Source organism: Perissodus microlepis, chromosome 11 (assembly GCF_051167445.1).
Source record: "Perissodus microlepis isolate ML-2025 ecotype Zambia chromosome 11, ASM5116744v1, whole genome shotgun sequence".
Classification (NCBI taxonomy): Eukaryota; Metazoa; Chordata; class Actinopteri; order Cichliformes; family Cichlidae; genus Perissodus; species Perissodus microlepis.
The window spans coordinates 8,825,022-8,851,344 of NC_140471.1; the positions used below are offsets into that span (position 1 = coordinate 8,825,022).

Consider the following 26,323-nt stretch of genomic DNA (forward strand, 5'->3'; position numbering starts at 1 on the left):
GATAAATCTTTTTCTTCTTTGTTTATTAGCTCTCTCCAACTGTGATTCATCTTGTCAGAGGCTTGAAAGGTCCTAAAAAAAGACATTTTGCAGCTATAAACATTCATTTCAGTATAGATTTCAGAAACATATGCGTTAGCTACATATGCTTGGCAGGGATAGTTCAGTAGGTAGAGTGGTGGCCCCCTGTTTGGAAGGTTTGGGGTGCGAATGCAGAGAGGAATTTCCCCATGCGGATCAATAAAGTATACATTGTCATTATATTATTTTTTTCATCCTAAACTAGTTGATAGATTTTTCTCTACTTGTGCTATTTCATGCCTCTGTGTAAAATGTCTCCATCTATAAATGTGAAATGTCACTTGTAGCTTCAGACTTTACTTACATAATGAAATCTGTGTACACTGTGCAAGAACAAGTGGGGATTATGTCACAGGAGCTTCTTTAGCTGAGAGAAAGTAGCGTAAACTGCTGGTTAATACTGCAACCTAGTGTTGGATATAGAAATTAACTTTTCAATAGTGTTAGGAGAAGTGCCAGTGCAGTGTGGTGATGCTATGAAACGTGTTTTTAAGCAAGCAATGCTTTTTACGCCTCACTTGTAAATGACTGATGGGTTATTGCTGTCACTCCACCGGGCAGGCGGGTAGCGTGGACACCTAAGTTTGCAAATGCGATGACTAGATAACAAATAATCATGCAGTAAGTGCAGTTTCACAGCTGAGGTATCTGAAAGGTGATTTATTGGCTGTGTATTGTTACTATAAGTACATTATTGAAAAGTATGTTTTTAATGTTCGGTGAGTTGAGAAATGTTTGAAGTAGTTACTTGGAAAAAAAAAACATCTTCTATTTCTCAGTAATAACACTTGTAATAGATTTCATTAAGTTTTTGGCACTGATATTTTCCACGTTGCAGGTTATATTAAAAGGACTATTAATAACCCCGTCCCTGTTGGCTCCCTACTGTGCTAGCAATACGACAACAGCAGGGACTTTAACGAGGCTTCTTCTGCCAGCACCTGACTGGCTCTCTTTTTGCATCTACGTTTAAACAGCAGATAATGATCTCTTGCTGAGGGAGAAGACAGATGGTAGGTTTCAGAGTCCCTGTATTTACTGTCTGGTTCTGCTCTGCAAAATGTTTCTTGATTGACATAACTCTTCATAATGCTTCAGACTATATATAAACTCTTCTTCTCACACTAAGAATCTATGATTTGGGTTTTTTCATATAGAGAAGATAGCGTAGTCTGTAGCTATGGGGTTAATTGATGACGTTTGAAGTGGGCTTTTATTTTGAAAAACTCCAGTAACTTCCGAGTGTTAGACATAGCAGCTTTTAACGGGTTAGTGAAGGAACACGAAAGGCGTCGGAACATAAATACATACATTTCATCACATTTATGTGAAAATGGGGGCTTGCTTGGCCTTGTGCTCTTTAGCCAGCTGTGTAAGTATCGCATATCAATGTCTGTTTTAGATATTTCCGGAAGGCTTTTGTTTATTCTCCCACCGTTAGGTTAAACTAAGGATAACAGTAATTGGTGTCAGGTTTAAGTGTTAGTTGTGACGTTAGGCATGTGATAGCTTCAACAAATGTGAGACCATTTATAAATAGCTGATAATTACTGTTACTTGGGAAATCTACCAATACTTTCGATTTAACGTCGAGTTAGCGTAGCAAGCTAGTCAGAAGTGAACAGGCCATTTTCATCGCGTTGTTAATAAAATGGAAAGTTAGTGACGTTTGGTGTTTAAAGCTGACGAGTTACTGACACCAGATGTAAGGCATGTGATTTTGATTGCCTTCGTAGGAAACCAGCTCATTTTTAGACCGGCTTAACAAGTGCAGGGTGTGTTCAACCGTTTACATATGGGAACTAGGGTATCGGTAAAGGTGGTGTGTTTTTCGTTGATGAAATAAAATACATGGAGGAACCTTGCGCTCTAATGTTTTTTTTTTTTTTTTTGTAATTAAGCATTTAAGTGAGAGGCGCGAATTTCATGTTACTTGTATCTAAACATCAACCCTTGGAACTGCCCTGTTTAATAATTTACCCACACAGTAGTTCAGCTAACCTATTTATGAGTGCCATCACACCTAAGCAGGTGATATATTTTTGTGGCTGTCTTCAGCTTCAACTCTCACGCTCTGTATCGCTCTCTCCTCCTACCCCTCCATCCTCGGCAGGCCTCATGTCTGTGTGGCTCAGCACCATGTCTTTTGTGTGGTTGCTGTCCCTCTTCAAATAACTCCACCATCACCCGCTTGGTTTTCTCCTTCTTTTTGCTGATGGGAACCTTTGTGTCTGTCATCATGATCCTTCCTGGAATGGAAACGCAGCTTCGCAAGGTAAGACCTTTGTTCTTATTGTCATATTTATGTATATAATGATATGCAATAGTATTTAACATACAACTACTCATAATATACACCATATAGTCATAATAATAATCGTAGTAATGATCATAATAATAATAATAATATTTCATAATGAGGTGTGGCTGGAAACTTAGGTCTCTGTAGGCCTAGATACCTGTTGGCACCCATCTGGCAACAACTGGTCCTGAGATTTGCTGTGATTGCTAAATCTCTGTTCCTGCAGATCTGGAGACCAGTCAGTAACCCCCTGGTAAAGATAAGTGGCTGCTAGGAAAAAGTGTTTGTGGCCAGTGGTTGCTGGTATGAAACTGGAGGGAAAGGGGTTTACGGTGCTGCACCGAAAACCTTCTTGAGATTGCTTTGGTCATCAGCCGATTGGCGCAGTCGTGCATAATTTGTTTGAAAGACAACTTGTCTATACTCATCAACTGCTGTCACAGTGGTAGTGAAACTGAAAAATTATGCAAACAAGAAAGACAGCACATTTGCCTACAAAGGAGAAGTTTCTGGTTAGCGTCACACTTTTCAAGTTTCACCACAGTAGAAAAGTGTTTGCAGGCAAATCATTGCACCCATGCAGACTATGGGCGACCGTGACAATCTGGTAGCAAACAACACAAGAAGGTTTTTGCAGCACCCTCTTGACGACTGACTTCACCTGGCAACACCCAGAAACTTCCAACAGCCACTCAGTAACCTGCTGGGAAATGCACTTTTTTTTTCTAGTGACTGGAGGTTTCCAGGTGGGTCACCAACCAGTCTCTGGGTTTATGTGACCAAAGCCTTACTCAAGTATGTAAAATGATGCAGATCTATTGTTGGATCCTTTTCTTGTAGCTACTTTATCTCTAAATAATTTATTGTAAAGTTCTCATATCTCCATTTAAGTAATGTTACCTGAGAAGTCATATCCTGATTGTAGTGCACAAAATTAGCGGCAACAACAGCTTTTACAGTGTTGTTACAAACTAGAAAAATAGAAAAGGTCATTGTATATTGTTGAACAGGTGTTAGCGAATTAGAAAATGAACTATGATATTTCACTCATTATGAATCCCCTTCATCAAGCATTTAGCTAAACGCTAACCATGGATTCACTATAAAGTAGTCAGTGTGCCCTTTCTTAGTGATTGTCTCACTGTATGTTATGCATTCAGTTTTGTCCTGACTTCTACTAAAATAAAGAAGCACCTTTATATGAAAGCCTGTATTCCTACAACTGGCAGGACCTTTGCTAACTTTGGTTACTGCTGGACAGTATTCACAATAGGTTGTTTTTTGTTTCAAAAAACAGGGTGGGCCATTTATATGGATACACCGTAATAAAATGGGAATGGTTGGTGATATTAAAGTCCTGTTTGTGGCACATTAGTATATGTGAGGGGGCAAACTCCTCAAGATGGGTGGTGACCATGGTGGCCATTTAGAAGTCAGCCATCTTGGATACAACTTTTGTTTTTTCAATAGGAAGAGGGCCATGTGACACATCAAACTTATTGGTAATGTCACAAGAAAAACAATGGTGTGCTTGGTTTCAACGTAACTTTATTCTTTCATGAGTTATTTACAAGTTTCTGACCACTTATAAAATGTGTTCAATGTGCTGCCCATTGTGTTGGATTGTCAATGCAACCCTCTTCTCCCACTCTTCACACACTGACAGCAACACTACAGGAGAAATGCCAGCACAGGCATCCAGTATCCATAGTTTCAGGTGCTGCACATCTCGTATCTTCACACCATAGACAATTGCCTTCAGATGACCCCAAAGATAAAAGTCTAAGGGGGTCAGATCGGGAGACGTTGGGGGCCATTCAACTGGCCCACGACGACCAATCCACTTTCCAGGAAACTGTTCATCTAGGAATGCTCGGACCTGGCACCCATAATGTGGTGGTGCACCATCTTGCTGGAAAAACTCAGGGAACGTTCCAGCTTCAGTGCACAAAGAAGGAAACACATCATCATGTAGCAATTTCAAATATCCAGTGGCCTTGAGGTTTCCATTGATGAAGAATGGACCCACTATCGTTGTACCCCACATACCACACCAAACCATCACTTTTGTTGTTCCAACAGTCTTGGAGGGATCTATCCAATGTGGGTTAGTGTCAGACCAATAGCGGTGGTTTTGTTTGTTAACTTCACCATTCACATAAAAGTTTGCCTCATCACTGAACAAAATCTTCTGCATGAACTGAGGGTCCTGTTCCAATGTTTGTTTTGCCCATTCTGCAAATTCTGTGTGCCGATCTGGGTCATCCTCGTTGAGATGCTGCAGTAGCTGGAGTTTGTAAGGGTGCCATTTGTGAGTAGCTAATATCCGCCGAAGGGATGTTCGACTAATGCCACTCTCCAGTGACATGCGGCGAGTGCTACGCTGTGGGCTCTTGCTGAATGAAGCTAGGACAGCCACTGATGTTTCTTCATTAGTGACAGTTTTCTTGCGTCCACATTTTGGCAAATCCAACACTGAACCAGTTTCACAAAACTTAGCAACCAGTTTGCTAACTGTCGACATGTCAATGGCTGTGAACAAAGAGAAACTTGTAAATAACTCATGAAAGAATAAAGTTACGTTGAAACCAAGCACACCATTGTTTTTCTTGTGACTTTACCAATAAGTTTGATGTGTCACATGGCCCTCTTCCTATTGAAAAAACAAAAGTTGTATCCAAGATGGCCGACTTCTAAATGGCCACCATGGTCACCACCCATCTTGAGGAGTTTGCCCCCTCACATATACTAATGTGCCACAAACAGGACTTTAATATCACCAACCATTCCCATTTTATTACGGTGTATCCATATAAATGGCCCACCCTGTACAGTAACATTGTATTTTTTGTAACAATTAAAGCTGGAAACAGTGATACGTCTAAGTCAGGACTTGTATTGCAGTGCCTCTGAAAACCAGTAGTAATTGAATTGCTATTTGATACATGGTTTACTTTTTTAGATAAGTTTAATTGCAAGCTTGTTTGATTTGACTTTCATCTGTTCCACAGATCCCAGGATTTTGCAAGGGCGGAACTTCAGTACCTGGTATTGAAAACCAGGTTGACTGTAATGTCATCGTGGGGTACAAGTCTGTGTATCGAATGTGCTTTGCCATGACCTGCTTCTTCTTTCTGTTCTGTGTCATCATGATTCGTGTCCGTAGCAGTAAAGACCCACGTGCAGCTATTCAAAATGGGTGAAAACCTTTTTTTTTTTAAATTGCAGAAGAATGGGTTCAGGGAGGGAGGTATGTGTACTGTACTACTTCTGTATTTCTTCTGTACTAATGGTAAGTTTGTAAATCTTCAGGTTCTGGTTCTTTAAGTTTCTGATCCTGGTCGGGATTACAGTGGGAGCCTTTTTCATCCCTGATGGGACATTTCACGATGGTATGAATATCTGTTTGCTGAATTACAAGAAACAGCAACTGTACTATATCCTTTTCTTGAGAAATGATAATGAGAATATACACATACCTGTTCAGCAGATTGAGGATGCTGTATCTTTTCCTTTTCATTTCACAGTGTGGTTTTACTTCGGATTGGTGGGATCCTTTATCTTCATTATAATCCAACTCATACTCCTCATTGACTTTGCCCACTCCTGGAACAAAGCCTGGGTAGAAAATGCTGAAAATGGGAACAAATGCTGGTTTGCAGGTAACGTATTCAAGAGTTTCGTGATAGACTCCATATTTGATACTGTATTGACTTTTTAAAATAATGATAGCGCACAAAATCTGATTTAGTATTGAGTTATATTGGTATGTGACATTTCTGGCATTGACACAGGATGAAGCAGAGCTTCTCTGCTGCCCGAGTCAATTTCATAATTTTTCTGAAAATAATAATTCTGTTATACCATCATTAATGTTATTGTGTATTCATTTCAATTCCAGGGCTGCTGTCTTTCACTGTCTTCCACTATGCACTGGCTATCGCTGCTGTGGTGCTTTTCTACATTTACTATACAATGCCAGATAACTGCACAGAGCACAAAGTCTTCATCAGCCTCAACCTTATCTTCTGCGTCATCGTCTCCATTGTTTCCATCTTACCAAAGATACAGGTACAAACATGGAAACTGTATTTCTTAATGTTGGATACCGCACAGGAGCGATTGCAAGAGGTTAAAGGTATTTACTGGATTTGTAAAATGTGAACCACTAGGGAACAGTGTCTACCAGAACTAGGCGAATGTTTTGTGTTGTAGCCCAACTCTCTTACCAGAAACAGAAAAACTGAATGTCGTCTAAGTTTGGGGCAGTGCAACAACTTCCTGGTCGGCTGGCTTTCTGAGTGTAGTTTGCATGTTCTGCAGTAACAGTAATCACAGTACAAAAACGTGTTTGTTAGGTTAACTGGTGTGTCCAAATTAGTCTTAGGTGTGGATGTGACAGTAAATGGTGTCAGTGTTATCCCTGTGTGACACACATGTGACCTGCTCAGAAGTACCTCGTCTGTTACTCTTACAGTTGGAATAGAATACAGCCTCCTTATATGGAGGAGGTAGGTAAATGCAAACAATACGCGGGTTAATGATTTGGTACATAGCTATTATTCACATACAGCAAACACATTGTTGTTATTAGCTTAAGCAGAGTGAGTTTTTTATTTTTATAGTCAAAAAGTGTAACTTTTAATGTAAACAGCTTAGAAAATCTGAGAATCTCTAAGAAAATTGTAATAACCTGTTCAGCCAACCTAATACCTAATTTCCTAATTAATTACAGTAGGCTATATCCTCGTTTGCTGTGTGTGAACTCATGTAAGCATTATTCAGTGCTCTCTAACTGATCTCCTTTTCTCTCACCTCCTGGGTTGGCAGCGACATGGCAGCTGTACCTATGCAGCTACTTCATTTGTTTCATACACTTTAGCTTCATGGCTAACAGACAGTAGTACATTCATCGGCTGCAGCAGAAAGCCTGCCACCCTCCCTGTCGCAGTCAGCGGACTGAACTTGTTTTCTGGCAGATACCAGTGCTTGAAAGAAACCCGGATGTTTGCGTTTTGCTGCTGTTTGTATTTTTTATTTTTTTTCTCTGGTTTCTTTCCAGGAATTAGTGCTGGTAGTAATAAGGGCTGCTTTCCAGGTCCTTCAGGCAATGTTTGCTGCCCTGATAACCTAAACATATCATATCTGCCTTGCCATCAGCATTTCCTCTTCCTCTCACATTGGACTTAGGGCAGACTGGTTGCTACACTATCTTGTGATACAAATTGGTGTATCACAAAAGTACACTACACCTATTTTTAAGTTCACTTAATGTCTCTTTTTTTATTTCTTATTTTCTTTTCCTCCATGTTTTGTATACAAACTCATGGCAGTTGTTTCTTTGCATTCTGTTAATGGCTTTAGTTAACTTTTGATGGTTTAAGTACTTTTTAGTTTTAGGTACCTTTAAATCCTTAAGTACTTTTTACCACTCAGTTGTAAAAGGTTGATGGGGTATTGTCAACCTATGGGCGGGCGAATGGCGTGGACCCAAAAGGCTGTAAATGTGATAACTCAAAAACATGCAACGTAGGACTTTGCTGGTAGATCAAACTATGATATTTATTTCAGTCTCAGATGAGTTCAAGTCTCTGTGGCCTAAACCTCAAGGTCAGAGGTCAGGTTTTCTGAATGTTTTGTTAATATTCTTCCCCAAAACTTTATGAATGAGTATTTTTTCATAGGCTCTGTTGAGTTTGTGATGCAAACAAGCAGTACATTCAAACACTGTTAAATAAACCTTCCTTTCAAAGCAGCTGAACATTTTATTTTATTATTATTTTGTTAAATATTTTTACTTTTTCTATTTACAGGCAGCTCAACCATACTCTGGTCTGCTTCAGGCTTCTATTATTTCCCTCTACACCATGTATGTCACCTGGTCTGCGATGACCAACAATCCCAGTGAGTCTTCTGGCTTCTTAATCCTAAGTCTACCTTAGGTTTTACTTGCATGCTTTTTTTTCCTGTTTCCTGACTGTTTTCATTTATTATATCTACTTGCTGTTTATTTGCCGCAGCATTTTTATTTGAAAGGTGAGTTTTTCCCTGGGACTCTAAATAAACAAAGAGCTGCATTTTGCTAATAGTTAGCACACCCTCTGTGTCTCATTTTCATGTGAGTTGCATGTCCCCTGTGAGTAGTCACAATGGGCAGTGTTGTGTTGACTAGTTACATTCATGTTAAGATGTAGTCATCTTAGTCCCACTGACGTGACGCTGAAGATGTAATGACTCATCATCTCAAAGCTGTGGACGACCAATTTAGTGAATACAATAACTGGAGAACGAGGTGACGTCAGATTTTCAAATGAATACGATAGGTGTATTTGCTAAAAATCTCAGACGAGTTTGAATGTGAGTGACTTCAACCTCAAGGTCAGAGGTCAGGTTTTTTTCCCTATTGTTCTGATCACACTTTATCAGTACTGGCAAATGGCTGCCCATCCCTGAGCCTGGTTCTGCTGGAGGTGTCTTCCTGTTAAAAGGGAGTTTTTCATTCCTATTGTTGCCAAGTGCTTGCTTATAGGAGTTTGTGTGATTGTTGAGGTTTTCTCTCTAATATTGTAGAGTCTTTAACTTACAATATTAAAGTGCCTGACTCTTGTGATTTGCTACTATATAAATAAAATTGAAGTTGAGTTGTGAAGCAACTTTCACACCAGTGAAGCACTAGTATGAAAGACACTGTTGAGATGAAAAAGATTGAATAAATAATGAAACGTTTAAATGTTAGAAGTTTAACAGTAAAGGGAAAAAGGTGTATTCATGGATTTTTGATACTTTAAAGTTGCATCTTCAGTGCTGTTAGTTACAGAAGAGAAAAAAAACATTAAAAAATGTGTATTGCCTTCTCACTGTATAATAATGTGCTTTTCAAAACATTTTATAATTTGTGTGTACAATTTCTTCGTGGTCTTCTGTGCACTTTGCCTCTTATAGATCGTAAGTGTAACCCCAGCCTGTTGAGTCTAGTGTCAAACGTCAACACCACTCAACCGTCTGGTGGCAGCCCTACAGGACAGGTGCAGTGGTGGGATGCTCAGGGCATTGTGGGATTGATCATCTTCCTCTTTTGTACTCTCTATGCCAGGTAAGATTAGCAGTGCCGGCAAATAATATACGTTCTGTTTTATTTACTTTTGTTAAACTTCCTCATTCTGTCTCTCCCTCAGTATCCGTTCATCCAGCAACACCCAGGTAAACAAGCTGATGCAGACAGAGGAGGGCGGAGGGTCAGGTGGAGAGGGTGTGGTTGGAGAGGATGGTATCCGCAGGGCTGTTGACAATGAAGAGGAGAGTGTCACTTACAGCTACTCCTTTTTCCATTTCCACCTCTGTCTGGCCTCTCTGTACATCATGATGACTCTTACCAACTGGTACAAGTAAGTACTCACAGCAGACTGACAGACATGAAGCAACAGGTACGATATGAGACTTTTGACCCTGACGGTGAATTTAAAATCCATAATTTTCACCTTTATCAGTTACTTACATACAGCTACTTGTGATCGCGGCACAGTAGCAGTGGAGCTCCTTGGTAAAACATTTAAAGATAAAAAAACAAAACAAAGGATAAAACATGTTTCAATGTTTATGTGGTGGTTTAAAGTTCTGACACCCTCCAATCGAACCACCAGAGGGCAGACTAGTTCACCTGAAAGTTCTTCATTCTTTCAGCACAGATTGAATGTCAGCCTCTTGAATCATCTCGGTTTAGATGAACCTCACTCACCACCACAGTATCTTTGTTTTTTCTTTCTTTTGTGACCAATTCATGTATCTAGAGGAAGTGTGGATGAATTTCCAAACATGTGGTAAGTTGAGTTTGTGTAAACTAAATTGCTACTTTTTCCTCTGTGTCCTCCAACAGACCAGAAACCAACACCCAGGTCATGCAGAGCACTATGCCAGCTGTTTGGGTGAAGATGAGTTCCAGCTGGCTGGGCCTCGGGCTTTACCTTTGGACCCTCATTGCCCCTCTTATTTTCCCTGACAGGGATTTCAGCTGAGCGTACATCATCTTTCACTTATATTTGATTATTTGTTTTCTGTTTTTTGGCGGCTGGTGAAGTCAAGTTGCTAAGAAGGAAACAGAAAGAATGTTATTAAGAATTTTCATTTCTTGACATTTCTGTTTTGTTTTTGTTTTTACATTTGTATGTGTTGTTATTGTGTTTGTGTTGGTTTACACCTCTTGGTTGGCTTATTTGGTGTAATAATTACTACAGATATTGTTTAAGAAGATTTTAAATGTTTGGTAAGTTTATAGAGTCTATACTTACCCATGGGAATTTTTCATTTTCCAGTGACTCACATTAATAGGCTTGCCGCCCTACCTTCTGTAGTGTGAGCATATAAGCACCAGTATCTCCGTTCTAAGTTTTAAATTCCATAACAACGACTCAGCAACAAGGCACTTTCTCAATACCTCAGACATTTCAGTTAGATTCCCTTTTAAAGGTCTTTCAGATCAGAGCTCTCTGATTGGCTCAATCTGGAATACCCCTGATTAGCTGTACTCCTTTACTGCAGGGGGCACCGAGGATCGGGAGCCTCAGAATGAGGTGACTGTGAAAACTAGATAAGACTAATATGGCACGCCCTTCAGATCATAACAGGGCTTCCCCGCAGCTACTAGGCTGCAAGCAAATCCATGTGATTGCACCTTGAGCAAGAGTGTCCTAATAGACAGCCAGTCTCAGCTCTTCCTCGTCTGCTCCAAGCTAAGATGATTTTTCTCCGGTGCTAAGCTTTTCCATGCCTCTGACAGCCACAGACAACAGTGTTTATGTCATGTATAGCAAACTGTTTGCAGCAAGGAGACGTGTATTGATCCGTAGCAGTCAGCGTCATGCAGTGTGCAGTGGTATGGTTCAGGAGGTGAAGCATAAATCCCACACTACCTGCATTTATAAATGCCATTATAGTAAGGAGGTTGCACCGTGAATTATTGGGCTAAAAACTGGATTTTTAAATGTCTCAATGTACAAAACAATAATAATAATACATTTTCAAATTGCTGTTATTTTTATTGCTGGTATTGACTTTCGTAGTGATTCAATGGCTGTAATGGTGATCCAGTACTCTTACATATGCATTATATAGTTGTTACCTCAATTTCAGTATGACTGGAATGAGTTGAAATAAGGTGAGTATATTTTGTAATTGTGGAAAAAGTTTTTGGTACAATCCTGATTTGCAGTTGTCATTTTCAGACATTTCGCTGGACACACACATGAATCGGATGTTGTGTTTCTTTGGCTGCATATGAGTGTAGTGAATGCAGTTTTTCAAAAGTTTTCTCATTGATTTAACTTTTTTTTTAACGTTGTTTATATATTTTGTCACATTAAGGGGAATATTACAGATAAATTTCATGTGTTGGATCATAATTTAAAATTTCATAACACAATTAAGTGCCTTTCTGTAGTTCCACTTTTTCAAAAAGTATCCTAATAGATCACTAATGCTGATGTGCTTACTACACCTTGCCTTACATCGTGGCGATCTGGTCATTGCATGCCATAAAGCACTAGTCTGTAACATAAACTGTAAATGTAATTTATGTATAGACTCAGTTTTTAATAAAGATGAAACGCTTCTCCACTCATTGTTTTAAATGAGTCTCAATACAAAGTTTGGATTAAATAAATAAATCACAACTACAAACGTGGAGTTTTACACCAAAACCTGTGTGTGGGCAGAGCTGTGCTTGTTTCTTTCGTGGCTTTGCCATTGTAGGGCTATTCAGGTTTCTTGTTATAGATTGGACATAAATCCTTCATGCTTATGGGTGCTAATGGTGGACGCAGGCTGATTGCACTCTTTTCCTAACATGTAGATTAAAGTGATGAGGCACCACAGTCTGGGACTGAGAAGGAGCTCACAGGCGCTAATGTGCTGATTTTTATCTGTCCATCAGTTGTGTGATTGGGGGACATTCATCAGCTGCTAATGCTTTGCTGATTGTACTTGTAGTTATCTTGTTGTCACACGAGTACAACGCTAAACTGAAAGTGAACCATTTCCAGTCTATAAAAGGGTTCAGCTCTCACCATGTTTTACACATTTGTTCTTAACTCGAAATCAAAGCAGCAAAATGTGTGCAATCGCTCCTCTCTGCTGGTACAGAGACAGCACAGTGTGTGCCAATCTCCGCTGTGTTATTTCCTCCTTGCCTGGCTGGTAGACAGGACATGTTGGTTTTGGCTGCTGCACTCACTCAATCCAGTCGGCTCTGAATGTGGAAATATTCAGGACATACTGCCTCCTGTGGACCTCCACCCTCCCGCAGCAACACCCCATCAGCCTATCCATTTCAATCCTGAGTTGATGGATTGTGCCTGTTTGACAGACTGAAATCTGATTTATTTCACTTTAAGCTGAGGAAACAAAGACTTCCTAAACACTGTGGGGAAGATGACAACACTTCACTAAATCCTTAAAGAAAACAGCTATGAAAATAGCAAGGAGTCTTTAAAAAAAGAGTCCAAAACTGAAATTACGACTATTCAACAGATTTAAATTTAGACAAGCTGGGAAAACACAACTGCCTCAGGAGAGGACAGCAGTTGTGTGCGCTGCAACATCTGCGTAAAGGACTTTACTGAAAAACTGAACAATTTTTTTAACTGCAGCTGCAGGCGTGATATCCAATGCTCTGTTTCTGCATTTGGCTTGTTGTGATGTGGTGATGCTGGAACACTGCGCATTGCATGCATGTTTGCCAGCCTTTCCTTTTGGCTTTTTGCAGTTTTTGTCCATGTACTTGTGCCTGACATGTGACTTCACTTCGTGGAGGAACAGGGTGCATGTCAAGTCTTGTGTAATCACTGTCAAACGCACAGGCATTTGTAGTAAACTACCAAAACTGAAAGAAGCCATGTCTGTCCTCTGACAGGAGCAGGCTTGCAGCACATCCTCCAAATCTCTGACGTTTTGACCCCACAAAACTGTTTTATCTCCTATTTCTTCATTTCTCCCTCACTGACTGGAGCGTTTACATTATAAAACAATCAGACTTATTAAACAAACACTCTTCTTTCATTAGCCCCATCTGAAATGTAACAGCCTCTGAATTCAGGCAGCACCAGCACCCGAGAACAAATTAGCCAGGCGTCATAAATTTCACTTTTATTTCCCCTGCTATCATCAGGTGTACAAATGTGAGATCTGGTTTTCTCATTGAGTAGATTTAAGACTCTCCTCGTCTTCGGCCATTGGCTCCAGCGTCATAAATTTCACTTTCATTTCCTCTGTTATCATCAGATGCAATTTGTCGCCGCAATAATCAGGAGCTGTAATGTGCTGATTATGAGCCACTTAGTGTAGCTCTGCAGCCATGCTTAGTTAGGCCTGCTGGGATTTTTAATTTTAGATTGATTCAGACAATCGTTATCACTTGCAGTGTTAGCCCTGACCTTAATCTCGGCTTGCAAATGTCAGTGTTTGGCCGCATTTTAGTCAAGAACGAGTTCCGCCTCCGCACTAAAGCATGAGACTATTTCAGTTTTGTTTCGCACTTTCATATTGCAAATATTGAACAGTGAGCGGTGTTGACTTCTCCTGATGCTGATTTAGATAAGTACCGTTTTTGTTAGGGGTTATGCATCCCTGACCACCTCTTTGACGGAATGACTGGAAATGCCTGTCTGAGGTGTAATTGGGTTTTAAGAGTGGAATCCAGGCCGATTAAATTATGCACTGCATGCAGGGGAGCTAATTGAGTTTGGACCCTGCTGGCATACTGCACGAGCACTGGAAACATTTACCCAACATTAAGCCCCAATTAGGCTTTTCGGGATTGGAAACTTGTTGCGGGATGATGGGAAGATGCTGATGCCCGACAGACTGCGCTGTGCAGTTTCTCTCCACTAAATATGTATGGTCCGCTAACAGCTCTGCTCGTTCCTGTTGAACTGATGAACTTCCTCTGTATTTCTACGTTCTCGCACTCGCACAGCACAGGCTACAGTGCAAAGCAGTCCCTCTGCTCTAAGCTGGAAGTCTACAACTCTGAGTGTGTGCGCATGCTCTCCCTCAGCTCAGAGGAGCAGCTAATGCAGTTATATAATAGTTAGTGCAGCCGGCGTCTGCTGTGAGCCAAATGCCAGGCCGGTCTGGTTACATAAGCTCGTCAGAGTCATATTGTAGCACTCCGGAGCGCTCACACCACAGCATGTCCCCGCTCCTTTCACTGTCTCTTCCTCCGTCTCTCACTTCCTAACGCCGTTTTTCTTTGCTTTCCCATCCTCTCCTTTCTACACCTCTCCTCGCATCCACCCCTCCCTCTCAACCTCCTTCGCACTTTTCCTTTCCTTTTCCCCTCTCCGCTGCAGAGCTGTTCTCAGCCACGAGCACAAAGAGTTTGCGTGCTGGATGCAGATGCACAGACAGCTCAGAAAATATGAGACACAAAAGAGCAGGACTAACTGTACGCTCACACGTGCATTCTCCAGTGAAACATCAGGACATGTGCAATTCAGTTGCTGGATGCCTTGGCAGTGACGATGGGTGAGTCAGGTGAAGAGATAAGCTCCGGCTGCCAGTTACCACAACTCGTGCACTCTGATGTCCACTGGCCTTTGATTACCATTTGATCTCCAGGAATGCCTTTCTCATTGACCTTTTGCATCTAACTCCCATAAGTCCCTACTTATGGGCCCTCAAACAGGAGAAGGTCAGAGAGCCATGGTCAACAGATCAGCACCCATTGCAGCCGGGTGTCTGCCAAAACTGCAAACTAGAAGTGTGCAGATCGATCCAAATATCGATAGTGTCCATCCCTAAACTTGTATTGATATTGGAACGATACTAGCACGATAGCAGGATAGGCTTAATACTTATGTGTCTGTCTCTAAATCATACCCAATATGATTTAGAGACAGACACATTTACATACCAGGCCTGTTATAATGTTATATCAAGCAATTATTGTGGAAAGTAAAAATCAGTAATCAATTGGCCATTAAAATGGGTTCAACTTTGGCTAACTGATGATCATTCATCTCATAAACATACCTTTAAAGGTTAAAAGTATCCTTAGGGATATCGTTACATTGGCCCTGTATTTACTTGGTATCGGGTCCTAAAACTGCAGAATGGCACAGCACCCTTGCGCAATTGAAGTTAATTCATTTATGGTTTCAGCTCATAACAAATCATTGTTAAGATCTTTTGTGTGATGTCATCTCAGTCACTCGTTCAAGTAGACTGTTGTGGTACAGGATGGAGGGGTGCGGTGATGGTGTAGGTCCACGGAGGAAAATAAAGTGGATAAACGGCTCAGTTTGACTCCAGAACTCTCACGCTCACTGCGCGAGCTTGTCTAGCTAATTAGAATTAACAGCATTAACCAGGAACCGCTCCTCTCAACCAATGGCGTCCTTCTACAGCTTATGATTATTCATGAGACGGGGCTCGGCGCGCCAGCCGACTGGTGGAGGCTGACGGGAGGGCGGTGCCCACCGGACCTACTGCGCGGGGTGGTGCGGAACCGCGAAGTGTGTCTTGCGTAGGGCGAGATGTTGTTTTTTTGTGGCGATCTGCTGAACGTGGCATCGCTGTCCGGTCTGACACAACAGTGGGAAGCACAACCAGCCCCTCCGGTCCTCCCTGCACAGAAACCCGGGCGCACAGCAGCTGATCCCGGCGCATCACAATCCAGGAAATGCGGACTTCTGGCCCCTTCGCAACGGGATAAATGGCTGCAGCGCCAGCACTGTAGCAAGCTGGTAAATATGAACCGTGTCGGCTGTTTGTTACTTACTTTCATTTGGCTTGTGGTGCTCGTCAGAAAGAAAGCGCGAGAGAGACCGAGAGGGGAGGGGTACACGGTGTGAAGTTGACAGCTGATCCCGGCCGTATTTTATTTTATTTTTGGTGTTTATTTATTTTAAAAAGCGTGAGTGTGATATGAAGTTGAGCGATGCGTTTTGGTGATAAATGATTAAAGATGTGTTGCGTGTAGCGGACCCGAGCAGCAGAGCGAGTTTTTTTTTTCCTTTTCACCAAAGTACTGTACGCTGAAGTAGCGGCAGGGGCGCTGCACATATACAGCTGACAGCATATGCTTCATCATGCACCTTCATTCACCCCGGCTGTCCTCAATAGCTAACCGGCTGAGGAGAGCAGGAGTGGTGGGGATGGGGGGCTAGCACGCGCACGCTACGCATAAACACGCGATTCACGATCAGGCCTGTGAAGTTATTTGTAATGGGCTACACCTACACTTGCCAGATTTTTGGACGATGACATCATGCTTTTGTACTCTGTTGATCTGCTTTTATGTGATAGATGGGCTCAGCTAACAAAACAGTTTTTTTGGTGGTATTTTCATCTACTTGAAGTTGTGTCATTGAGTTTTAGTGTAACTCTATCTGTCTGTGTAAAATCAGAAGTTGGCATAAGGCAAAGTCATGGTTTTGCACCTCTGATGTTACTTTTACAGGAAGTGAGATATGGATAGCACTTGAAATCTGTTGTTCTGTGTAGATGAAGACCACAGCCAGCTGATGCTGTCTCGTTTTTGTTTTGTTGTGTTTTACATAGGAGATGAGGTTCAGTACCTCATCAGTGCAAGCATTTGAAAAGGAAACAAACACAGCAGCCTCTATGCTGCAGCGTCCTTGGCGACGTCTGCCAGCTGTACTCTTTTAAGTCCCACCACAAAGATACAGTAAGATGTCAGACCATAGTGGTAAAGGTGGGGTGGGGTGAAAAGGGAGAGAGGCCAATATGCAATTATTTCTTAGTGAATCAGCAGAAAGTGGCGAACTTACGGTGCTCCACTCTGGCCTGGATCAAGACCAGTTTGTGGTGTTGCTGGCTGAAGGAAGGCGCTAGCTCAGCAGGCACCTGAGGAGAGCGCCGCTCCATTTCCTTGCAGAATTCCAAGACTGTTCGCGTCGTGGAGGATTTGGTCATTGGACAAAATACCTGCTGTCAGAGATTACTGCCATTAATAGTTTTGACATGGACGGGGATAAAAGGCGAGATTCAAGGCTTTGATGTTTTCACAACAGTCGAAAGTCAGAAGGCAGCTTGTTATGGATAATTACTACGTCTTAAAGTTGGAAACGAAGGTCTTGCAGAACCTGTTTTTATATATATATATGTGTGTGTGTGTGTGTGTGTGTGTGTGTGTGTGTGTGTGTGTGTGCGTATGTGTGTGTGTATATATACACACAAGTCAACGGATTAGCAATGCCAGTTCACTATATAAAAAATATTCAGTGTCGTAGCTGAAGACTTGAGCAATAAGTTTGATCAGGCACAATAAGAGCAAATATAAGTGTCAGGAGTAACAGTGATTACTAAAGAACTTCGACTCTGCTCTATGTCTTGGTATCTCTCCCACTGGCACAAGTACCACTTGAGAAAACGGGCCAGTTCTGGTCAATTAATAACAGCTTATACCCCATATCCCTACTTTCACGTGCACCCACAGTCACCTGGCATACCCTCTCCAGCTCTCGCACTCTCACTCAACCTTGCAGGTGGCAACGTGTTGATTTACTGTATGAAATGCCATTGGCAGCGAGGGGTCTTGTCGAGTTCCTGCTCAGACCTTCAGATGCATCCCCTGCAGACAGCAAGGTCTGATAAGCACTGTAGCACCGGAGCAGGAAGGTCGGGGAGCATGTGTGGTTTTTTCAAAGCGAGCTTGGCAGTTTAGACTGAACCTTTAACGCGAAATGTTTCACGGACGGCGTCGCACCTTTCTACAAAAATTCAAACCGAGCGTTGGCTCTGGTGCTGTTGGTGTGTGCGAGCAGGTTTAAGTCTTGTTTTCTTCGAGAGGATGTTGAGGGGTTTTATTGGGATCTTCATGGGAAAAAAAGAACACATGTTGAAGATGTGTGGTAAGAGGGCACATCTTTCATCTCTCTGTGGCTGGTCACTAATCCTGTTCCTCCGAGGCATCGGAGAAGAATAGATGCACTGTAGTGCTCAGAGGCAGTAAACAGTAAACCAGGAACAAGTCTTGGATACACAAATTGCACGAATGCGCACCGAGTAAAATGGAGGCCAGGAGTGCCAATCTGGCAACTTCACAAATGCCCCAGTAGCCCAATAATCCTTTTGCAGGCATTCAGTAACACTGTAATGCATTCTGAATATTAAAAAGCATTTTCTTCACTTATCTAGCCTTGTGGCCTTCTGTGTAGTGCATGACTCTGCTTTGGTGTCATTTAGGTCAGTGTGTGTGTTTGTTTGCTGGGGTTACAGTTGTTTATCAGTGTCTGGCCTCCACTCAGCCTCCTACCCGGGCCTGTGTATTGGCTGGCCCCTTCAAATGGAGATAGAGTTTCTTTGTGTTTGCCAGGCAGGGACCAGAGTCTGTGCCGTATGTGTGTTAGCGCAGCCACCTGGCCCGCTCCCACGTGTGCTCGTCCAGGTTATACAATGATAATCTTGGACGGTGATGTCCGTGCAGGCAGCGAAGGTTCTTGCAGGAAGAGAAAGCGCAACAAAGTGGTTACTCGCTCGAACACTCCCTCCGTAAGCGTTAATCATTACCCACTCGAGCACCATTGGTAGCCAAGTGGAATGTCGAGAGGTTTGCTGCACGTAATGACAATCCTTCTTCGAAAATAGGCGACAAGTTGATTACATCCTAACTCCCAACTTTTCTCGAGACCCAATAAATTGCCATTATCACCAGATTTGTATTTTCTGTTGTCGTCTTTAGGATATGCAACAATCTGTGTGTTTTCTCCTTATATCAACACGGAGGGCATTTTTGTGCACGGGGTTCGCTGTCTGCAGCGGCCGGCATTTTGCAATACTTATTGTTATAGTATGATTGTAAGCCTCTGTGCTCCACACCACAGGTATGTCTGAAAGGGGGCTCCGCCAGGATATCACTGCTGAGCTTTGTGTAATACTGGGGGTGAGGCTGATCAGTGCTTGAAAAAACACAAAAGCAAAAGTGATAACACGCACGATAAAGTTTCAGCTTTAGAGTTAGCAGTTATGTGAAAGAATTAAATCGCACTTTTTGGAGGTCAGGCATATAATCCTCCAGTTTGGTTTTTTTTTTTTTGCATCTGTTGGCTTGAAAGAAAGAGAACGCACCCAGTGTGCGTATTGATCGATGGTGCAGGCAAGTTATTATATTTCACTACCAGATATCTCCACCACTCTCCAAATCTCTCGCTTTCACTCGCCGACTCCCAAGACACCGCTCTGACCACACCCCTCAGCGTGCAACGCATCTGCACAGATTGCAATCTCCAGATGATGCCTGTTCACCGCTCTGATCTGTGTTCATTAACTGACACCTGCAAAGATAACTAGTGTTTACCTCTGCTTTAACTTCTCTGAAACCTTTTGCTGCGTCCTCAGATGCAGGCTCTCAATCTGTTTCATCTTATATCAGTCCCATGAGAGTGTGTAAACTATGCAGGCGATGCAGACACAGTGCTGAACACTTATATAGTTATATATATATATTTATATGTGTGTGTGTGCATGTCCTCATACTAGCTTTCCCTCCTCTCTTAAGAGCTGATTTCTCTCCTCTCCTCTAATGGAGTCCTTTGTCTCAGTGAGTAAGGCACTCCTGCAGGAGCAGTAAGTGAGGATTGGAGGGGATTTCTGCTCCGCAGGAGGGTAAGAGGGCTTTGGGAGGGGAGAATCCTTCCAACCCTGCCGTGGATCTGCCGAGCAAATCAAGACAGCATGCGATGCTCCAGCACAATCCTCCCCAGCCATGTCACTGTCACTGAAGTGGGGAGGGAGGGAGAGTGCGCCGTTCTTTCTTACTTGCTGTGCCTTACATGATGTGAGCTGTGTTGGCTTACGGGGAACTCCGGGGCATGCCCTTATTTATTTATTTCTTTACATATATTTGCCATGCCCTGCAGTGTGATCCAATATATCGGTCGAACCGGTGAATACGATGCTGTATTAAAAATATAATTAAACCGAAAAATGCGTTTGCACATGTGGGCTGTGGGCTGCACACGTGCATGTATTTGCTGTTTCTCACAGTCTTTCTAGGCAAGCTATGCCCTCACGTTGTCAGGTAAGGTCATGCAAAGAACACCTCACTTTATATGCTGTTAATTATGCAAGAGTGTGGTCAACTGGTGTCAGTTGGGAAGGCCATTCTGTCTTTATACTTTAAAGGTCATGAAACTCCCCACATTTTGGTCTGTGTTTGTTCTGTGTTAGCACCAAATAGCTCGTGTTTTTTGTGGTTTTGTGATGCTGCAGATGCTTTGTTGACATCCTGTTTGAGGTTAAAACTACCTTTATAAGTCTTCAGATTTTGCAGTTGTCAGTACACTGGCATTAAAAGGAGGCGTATTGACACACGATGTGTTTACATACACTCTGCACACTTAGATATATTCTGTACGTGTTTGCCTGTGCAATGTTTTTGCTGATGTCTCCATATTGCAGCCCCTAAGCGAGGGTGTCTGTTTCACCTAATTGAAGGTCAATATTTGCATGAGCATTCCTACAGATAACTTTCCTAGCTTGGCCTAGACAGAAGACAGAGCGACTGCTGTACTTCAATAAAATCAAAGTCATATTTCAGTCTAACACTGTCAGATGTATCTCTTCACGCTACATTGGTGCCGTTCCAAAGCAAAAGGTCTTTCCTTGCTTGCAATAATTGCAGGAGATACGGGGGGTGGGAAATCTTCCTGGTTTGATTTTGTCGAACAGGTTTGATTTATTTAGGCAAGGTCTAAAATTTGCAAAGATTACAGGTTATTTTGTTAAATATGTCCAGGAACTGATTCAGAGGAACTTTTTTTTTCACTTGGATAATTCACCAACTTGTGGCAGTCTCCCTAATCTGATGTCGTTTTTTCTCAGGCTTTAAATGAAATAAATCCAGAAAAATGTAAAAACAAAACTTGTTTTTGTAGCACAGCTTTGAGTCACTGTTTTTAATAGTCAATCTAAGTCGAGTTAAGCTTTTAAAATAGCTCCATGTGATCAACAAACCCGTGTTTTTCACAGGCAAACAGAAAAATTATCACCCTGGCTGTCATTGTAAAATTCCACCAGTCCACAGGCCCATGTTTTCCTGTTTATTGAGGAATTAGCGTTATTATAGGTGTGCTTCACTTTCTGTCTTGGCCTCTAAATGAAGAGGGAGCTAAACAGTGGGCTTTCTGACACTCTGATTGTCTAACTGCTTGCATTTTGTTGCCTCATTTTAGAAGCAGACGGATGCACCTTGGGCTGTGACAGAAATCTGTTTGTCTTCTTAGCCTGAAATAATGTTTTAGTTTCTTGTTTGTTTGTTTGTTTGTTTTTTTAAGTTTAAATTTTAAATTTCAGGTCTCAAAACCACGTTTGCTTTTTTTAGTTGTCTGTGTGAAAAGCCTCATAAATCCTTACTGAGACGAGTTTATCCGTCAGCCTCAGAATTAACCAGAAGGCCTGCAAGTATGTGAAGGATGTCCACAACACGCCGTGGCTTTAGTGAAGTAATCTCATGACACATTTGTGACACAATCTGAGTGGATCAGCAGGCAAAGCACGAGCCCCATTATTAGGGGATGTGTGGAAACAAGGAAGAAAACTGTGTCTTTTATATTTTGGCTCTTTTTTTGTTACACAATTGTAAATATATTTCTTTCTGCACTTATCATAATGACCACGAGGTATTTGACACACACACACACACACACACACACACACACACACACACACACACACACACACACACACACACACACACACACACACACACACAACTTTCTGTACCATGCTTCCTCTAGAAACTTCCTCACCCTGGGAGAGGATACTCCCTTCCCTCTCTCCGCCTCCTGCCAGTGCAAAACCCCAGAGCTGCTGACACAGACTCACCCAGTGTAATTGGGAAAATAAACAGATGATAGAAAATGGAAAAAAAAAAGCATGTGGATGTTTATCCACAACTGGATGCTAAAAGTCTTGGCTTTCCCGGGAGCTAAGATGAATGAGATGTGGGTAAAGTTGGGAGGAGACCCCTCCCAAAACACAGGGCAAACTGTGGAGGCTGAAAATCCTGCAAAATAAATCTATCCATCCATTCCTTATTCGCCCCTTTTAAAGGATTTGCAGTACTATTCAGCTAGCGGCACGCAGCGGTGAAATTAAATTAACTGGGTGTTATAAGTCAAGTCATAATTAAGGATTTGCCACCATAACAAAAGCAGACGACTGCGGGAGACATGAGAGCGTTTATTTTTGGAGGGACAAGACAGAGATTGCTGTAGGAAGCTCTTCCTAAGTCTGAGATGTTACAGTGGTTTTTATTATGTAATCCTGCTGTCCTCAACAACCTCAAACAGTCAGCAGTCCCAATGTTTGCACCCAGGTAGTCCCCCACCTCCTCCCTGTTTTTTCTCCCAGCTTTGCTCCGTCAGCACAGTGCTAGGGAGCAGCCCCAGCTTAGTCACTGCAAACGCTGTTTTGTTTTTTTCTCATCAACATTCTGCAACTCTAATATGCTTAATGGTAGTGCCCTTTTCCTCTGAGGACCCCCACCTCCTCCTCCCCGTGCCTTCTATGTCAGCTTAATGACAGGTTTCCCAGCCAGGAAAGAGGCCAGAGTTAAAGGAAAAGTTGGGTCATTAAAGCAGTCTTACACCGTCACAGGGGTCCTCTGGCTCAGTTGGATTCATGCCATATTTCAGTCTGACACCAGCTTCCACAGAGAGCGCTTGAGATGCATGGCTGGAAGCATGCGTTGAAGTAAAAGACAGAGGGAGAGTCCTTTTCTCTTTGTTTCGCCAGGCCCAGTCTCTGTTTCGCACTCGCTCAACAGCCTCCAGGTTTTAGTGGATGCTCACAGCAAATCTGAGAAGCTGATATTCACAAGCTGGAGTGGCAGGGGCTGGATTCCCACTCGCAGCCCCCTAAGTAGAGTGTCTATTACTGTGGGAGTGCCTAAATAACACAGAAGAAGGAGATCAGGAGAAACCCTAGTGAGGGTTTGGGAGAGGACGGGGGCTGGAGGGTGTAGAATGGAGAACTGCATTCTCCACTGAGATTGTAAACCCGGACTGAAATTGCTCTGCAGGATTCGATGGTTAGTTGCATGGCGTGCACTGTCTTATGAGTGCGAGCTGTGAGTGTTGCAAGGATAGAAACTCCCTTTCACTGGTTACAGTTGTAACTATTGTTCACGGTGAGCATGGCGAAACACGTGTCATAGGTTAACTGCTGTTTTCATCAAGAAGTTGAAAACGTTTTTTTCTTCTCCTCAACTTTTTCTTCTTTCTTTCTATGTAATGCACAGTTTATTGCTTTTCTGTGTAACTACAGTGTTATCAGATTATCCCCAGTGCAGTTTTTCATGGTGAATAGTGTGCTGCATTGTATTCTGCCTCTCATTTGCCAAGGCCTGCTGACTGTGTGTCATCGAAACGCGCCCAAATAGCGACGTTATCATTTTAAAGCCAAAGGTTGTAAAATGCAGCGGGTCTGCAAACATGTCTGACTTTCATTTTTTTAATCTATCAGTTTATGTTTATGGTATTGGTACAGGAAGTGTTCTCACTGACTTTCAATCAGTTGTCACTCGTCCACTTGTCTTTCGCTCCATCTTCTCAATCAGAGCCTCCTTGATTTTGCCGTTTTTGCAGAGAAACTGTTTTACTTCGACAGTATGCACAGTCGATTTTTTTTTTTTTGAGTCAGACTGCTACAGTAATGAAAGTTATCCTATCTGAGATTCGATTTTCTGTCTTTAGATTAGATTTTCACTCTCAGTTTAGCGGCTCACTGGAGGGCACATCTTGCCATTTGTTTGAATTTTGTGGGTTCAGACTTATGACTTGCTCATCAGCTTTTTACATGGTCTCTAAACAAGTTTCCGTACTTTTAGAAAACTCTGTCTATCTGTTACAGGAGTACACGGCCCGTTTTCATCTTTTACTCTTTTCACGATGACATTAGACACTCGGGTCCAGTTCAACCAAAATAAACCTTATTTTGGTTGAACTGATTTGTTTTAAAAATGCATTTAATTTAATTTAATTTAACTCTGGTGCTGTTCTCAATTTATGTGCTTTCTTTTAGTTGAAACTAGACTGGATCTGTAGAAGCTGACCATAAAAACCAATGAATCAAACATGGTCTTCATCAGGGTTTCCCTTATTTTTCAGCTTTCTAGAAAATGAACAGAATTTAGTGACTTATTGATTGTTTAGCTTGTAGTGTGAATGCAAACACTTGCACTTGTCTGTGTTACAGACTGAAAAGAAGACAGGAAATCAAGTCTGTATCTTTTAATCTTTGTTCCATGTTCTCCTACCTCACAATATTGACACTCTGGCAAACACCGCCTTACTGCGTTATACGTAAATACTTTATTCAGCTAGAAGAGTAACCTTCACACCATGCAGTAAACCTTCAAGGCTGCTGACTAAAAAAAAAGTTGATCTAAATCTAATATCAAAAATAGCTCCTCCTCAAATCAAGGGCACAGATTTGTTTTGTAAATTTAGAGTTTGTTGAGTTTTCTAAGAGGTTCATCTAAAAGTGCTCTCTGGGTCCAGCAGTGTGAATTGGAATGGGGAAAATTAAATCAGACAATCTGTCCAGCGTGCATGAAAAGGCATCTCCTCCTGTCCAACTATGATATAAAAGCTTAGCATGTAAGCTTGTTACATGGAAGCCGTCCAGTTAGAGGTTTTCTTTTCCTTAGAAGAGCAGTTCAGCAGTTTGGAAACACACTTATGAGCCTTCAGTGGATATTTAAAGTCGGAGTCGTTTGTTATGGTAAAATGCTTTAGACACACAGTCAGTCACAGCTCTGTCCAGTAATAAAAACCTGCCTGATTTTTAAACAGGTTAAACAAATCACTGTTTTAAGGAGATGCCTTATGAGCTTTGTGAGAGGTGCTGAAACTGAAACAGCCCATCCGACCTTTGTACCCTTTTAAGGTGATTGGCTTTAAGCTGTAGCCTCATGTTCAATGGTTAGATATGAACGTGGTATCATGTTCCCTGAAACCGCTTTAACCACATGTTTAGTCTGGAAGACACCTGTCAGCTTATCACGCTGAGCTTCACCTCTCAGTTAGCCTGCCATCCAATTATTGTTGAGCGTGCAGGATTTCCCCATCATCCAGTGATGATTTTAACCACCTTATTTGCTTCATTTCTCACTGCTGTCTCTACAGTTTATGCTGCACAGAGCTTTGCTCCTTCACCTGGTCTGTGAAACTCCAAGGGGATCTCTGATTGGTTGCTATTTATAGGACTTTGTCCCTAAACACTTTGATTTAATCTGCAGGGTTGGAAAAGCCTCTGTGTTCATGCCGCTAAGTATCTATGTACTTATTTAAAAGGTGGACGGTACGCAAAGCAAATGGTGCCAGGCAGCTAGTTTCTTCCAAATTCTCCAGTGGAACCGGAGTACCACATTTAAAAGATGTAAGAGTCTGAGTTTTGTGACTTGCATTGTCAAGGTGTTGTTTTCAGGTGTTGTTGTGCCTGTGTTAAACTGCAGTAAGATTATTTGTTACGATAGCATTTAATTAATTGGTGATAGAATTGATACTTTTGCTTCGTCATGCACTCTATCATGCTCGATTCTCACAGAAAACATTCTGAGCGGTAACATAATGATCCGCTGTGTGTATACTGAGACAGAGAAGCCTGTGAAGCCCGGCTTAGGGCAAGTTCAGAGACCGTGCTTCAACCTGGATTGGATGACAAATCAGCCGTACATAACCAGAGAAGAACTAGCAGGAAATCAATGTGTCTGTCCACCTATCCTACATCAATACAGTGTCTCATTTGCTCACCATATGCCTGTTGTTTTTGCTGTCTTTCTCTCCTTCTTGTTCTTTCCCTTTTCCCCCCTCTCATCCTCTCTCTATTTTCTCGCTCTCTCTGCAGTGTGGTTCTTTGAAAGCACACTGCAGACAGCATCTCTATTTTAAGGACACCTTTGTTTCTCTGCTTTGTATTCAA

General features: G+C 42.0%; 2 protein-coding genes across 4 annotated transcripts in view; both read left to right on the top strand.

Annotated features, from left to right (window-relative positions):
* Window positions 1-1,305: 1,305 nt before the first annotated feature.
* serinc2l (serine incorporator 2, like) lies at window positions 1,306-11,992 on the top strand. The gene is made up of 10 exons (XM_084944034.1): window positions 1,306-1,453; window positions 2,195-2,356; window positions 5,395-5,582; window positions 5,696-5,775; window positions 5,911-6,045; window positions 6,285-6,454; window positions 8,197-8,287; window positions 9,326-9,476; window positions 9,559-9,768; window positions 10,257-11,992. Exons 1-10 carry the CDS (start codon window positions 1,415-1,417, stop codon window positions 10,393-10,395), a joined length of 1,365 nt encoding a protein of 454 aa, XP_084800160.1. The 5' UTR covers window positions 1,306-1,414; the 3' UTR covers window positions 10,396-11,992.
* A 2,885-nt stretch (window positions 11,993-14,877) lies between these two features.
* The window catches only part of hivep3b (HIVEP zinc finger 3b), a 38,778-nt gene continuing 27,332 nt past the window's right edge, over window positions 14,878-26,323 (top strand). The window contains exon 1 of one of the 3 annotated variants that reach the window (XM_084943017.1): window positions 14,878-14,899. The gene's annotated coding sequence lies outside the window, so the exon portion shown is untranslated. Of the gene's footprint in view, window positions 14,900-15,847; window positions 16,120-22,088; window positions 25,781-26,323 lie in introns of those variants that run through there. The other 2 variants (XM_084943014.1, XM_084943016.1) reach the window with 2 other exon arrangements.

Bases quoted from the DNA above. Each gene is read 5' to 3' on its own strand.
- serinc2l (XM_084944034.1), top strand. From the start codon at position 1,415: ATGGGGGCTTGCTTGGCCTTGTGCTCTTTAGCCAGCTGT. The intron at 6,455-8,196 runs GTACAAACATGG...TTCTATTTACAG, and splicing joins CCATCTTACCAAAGATACAG to GCAGCTCAACCATACTCTGG. The intron at 8,288-9,325 runs GTGAGTCTTCTG...TGCCTCTTATAG, and splicing joins TGCGATGACCAACAATCCCA to ATCGTAAGTGTAACCCCAGC.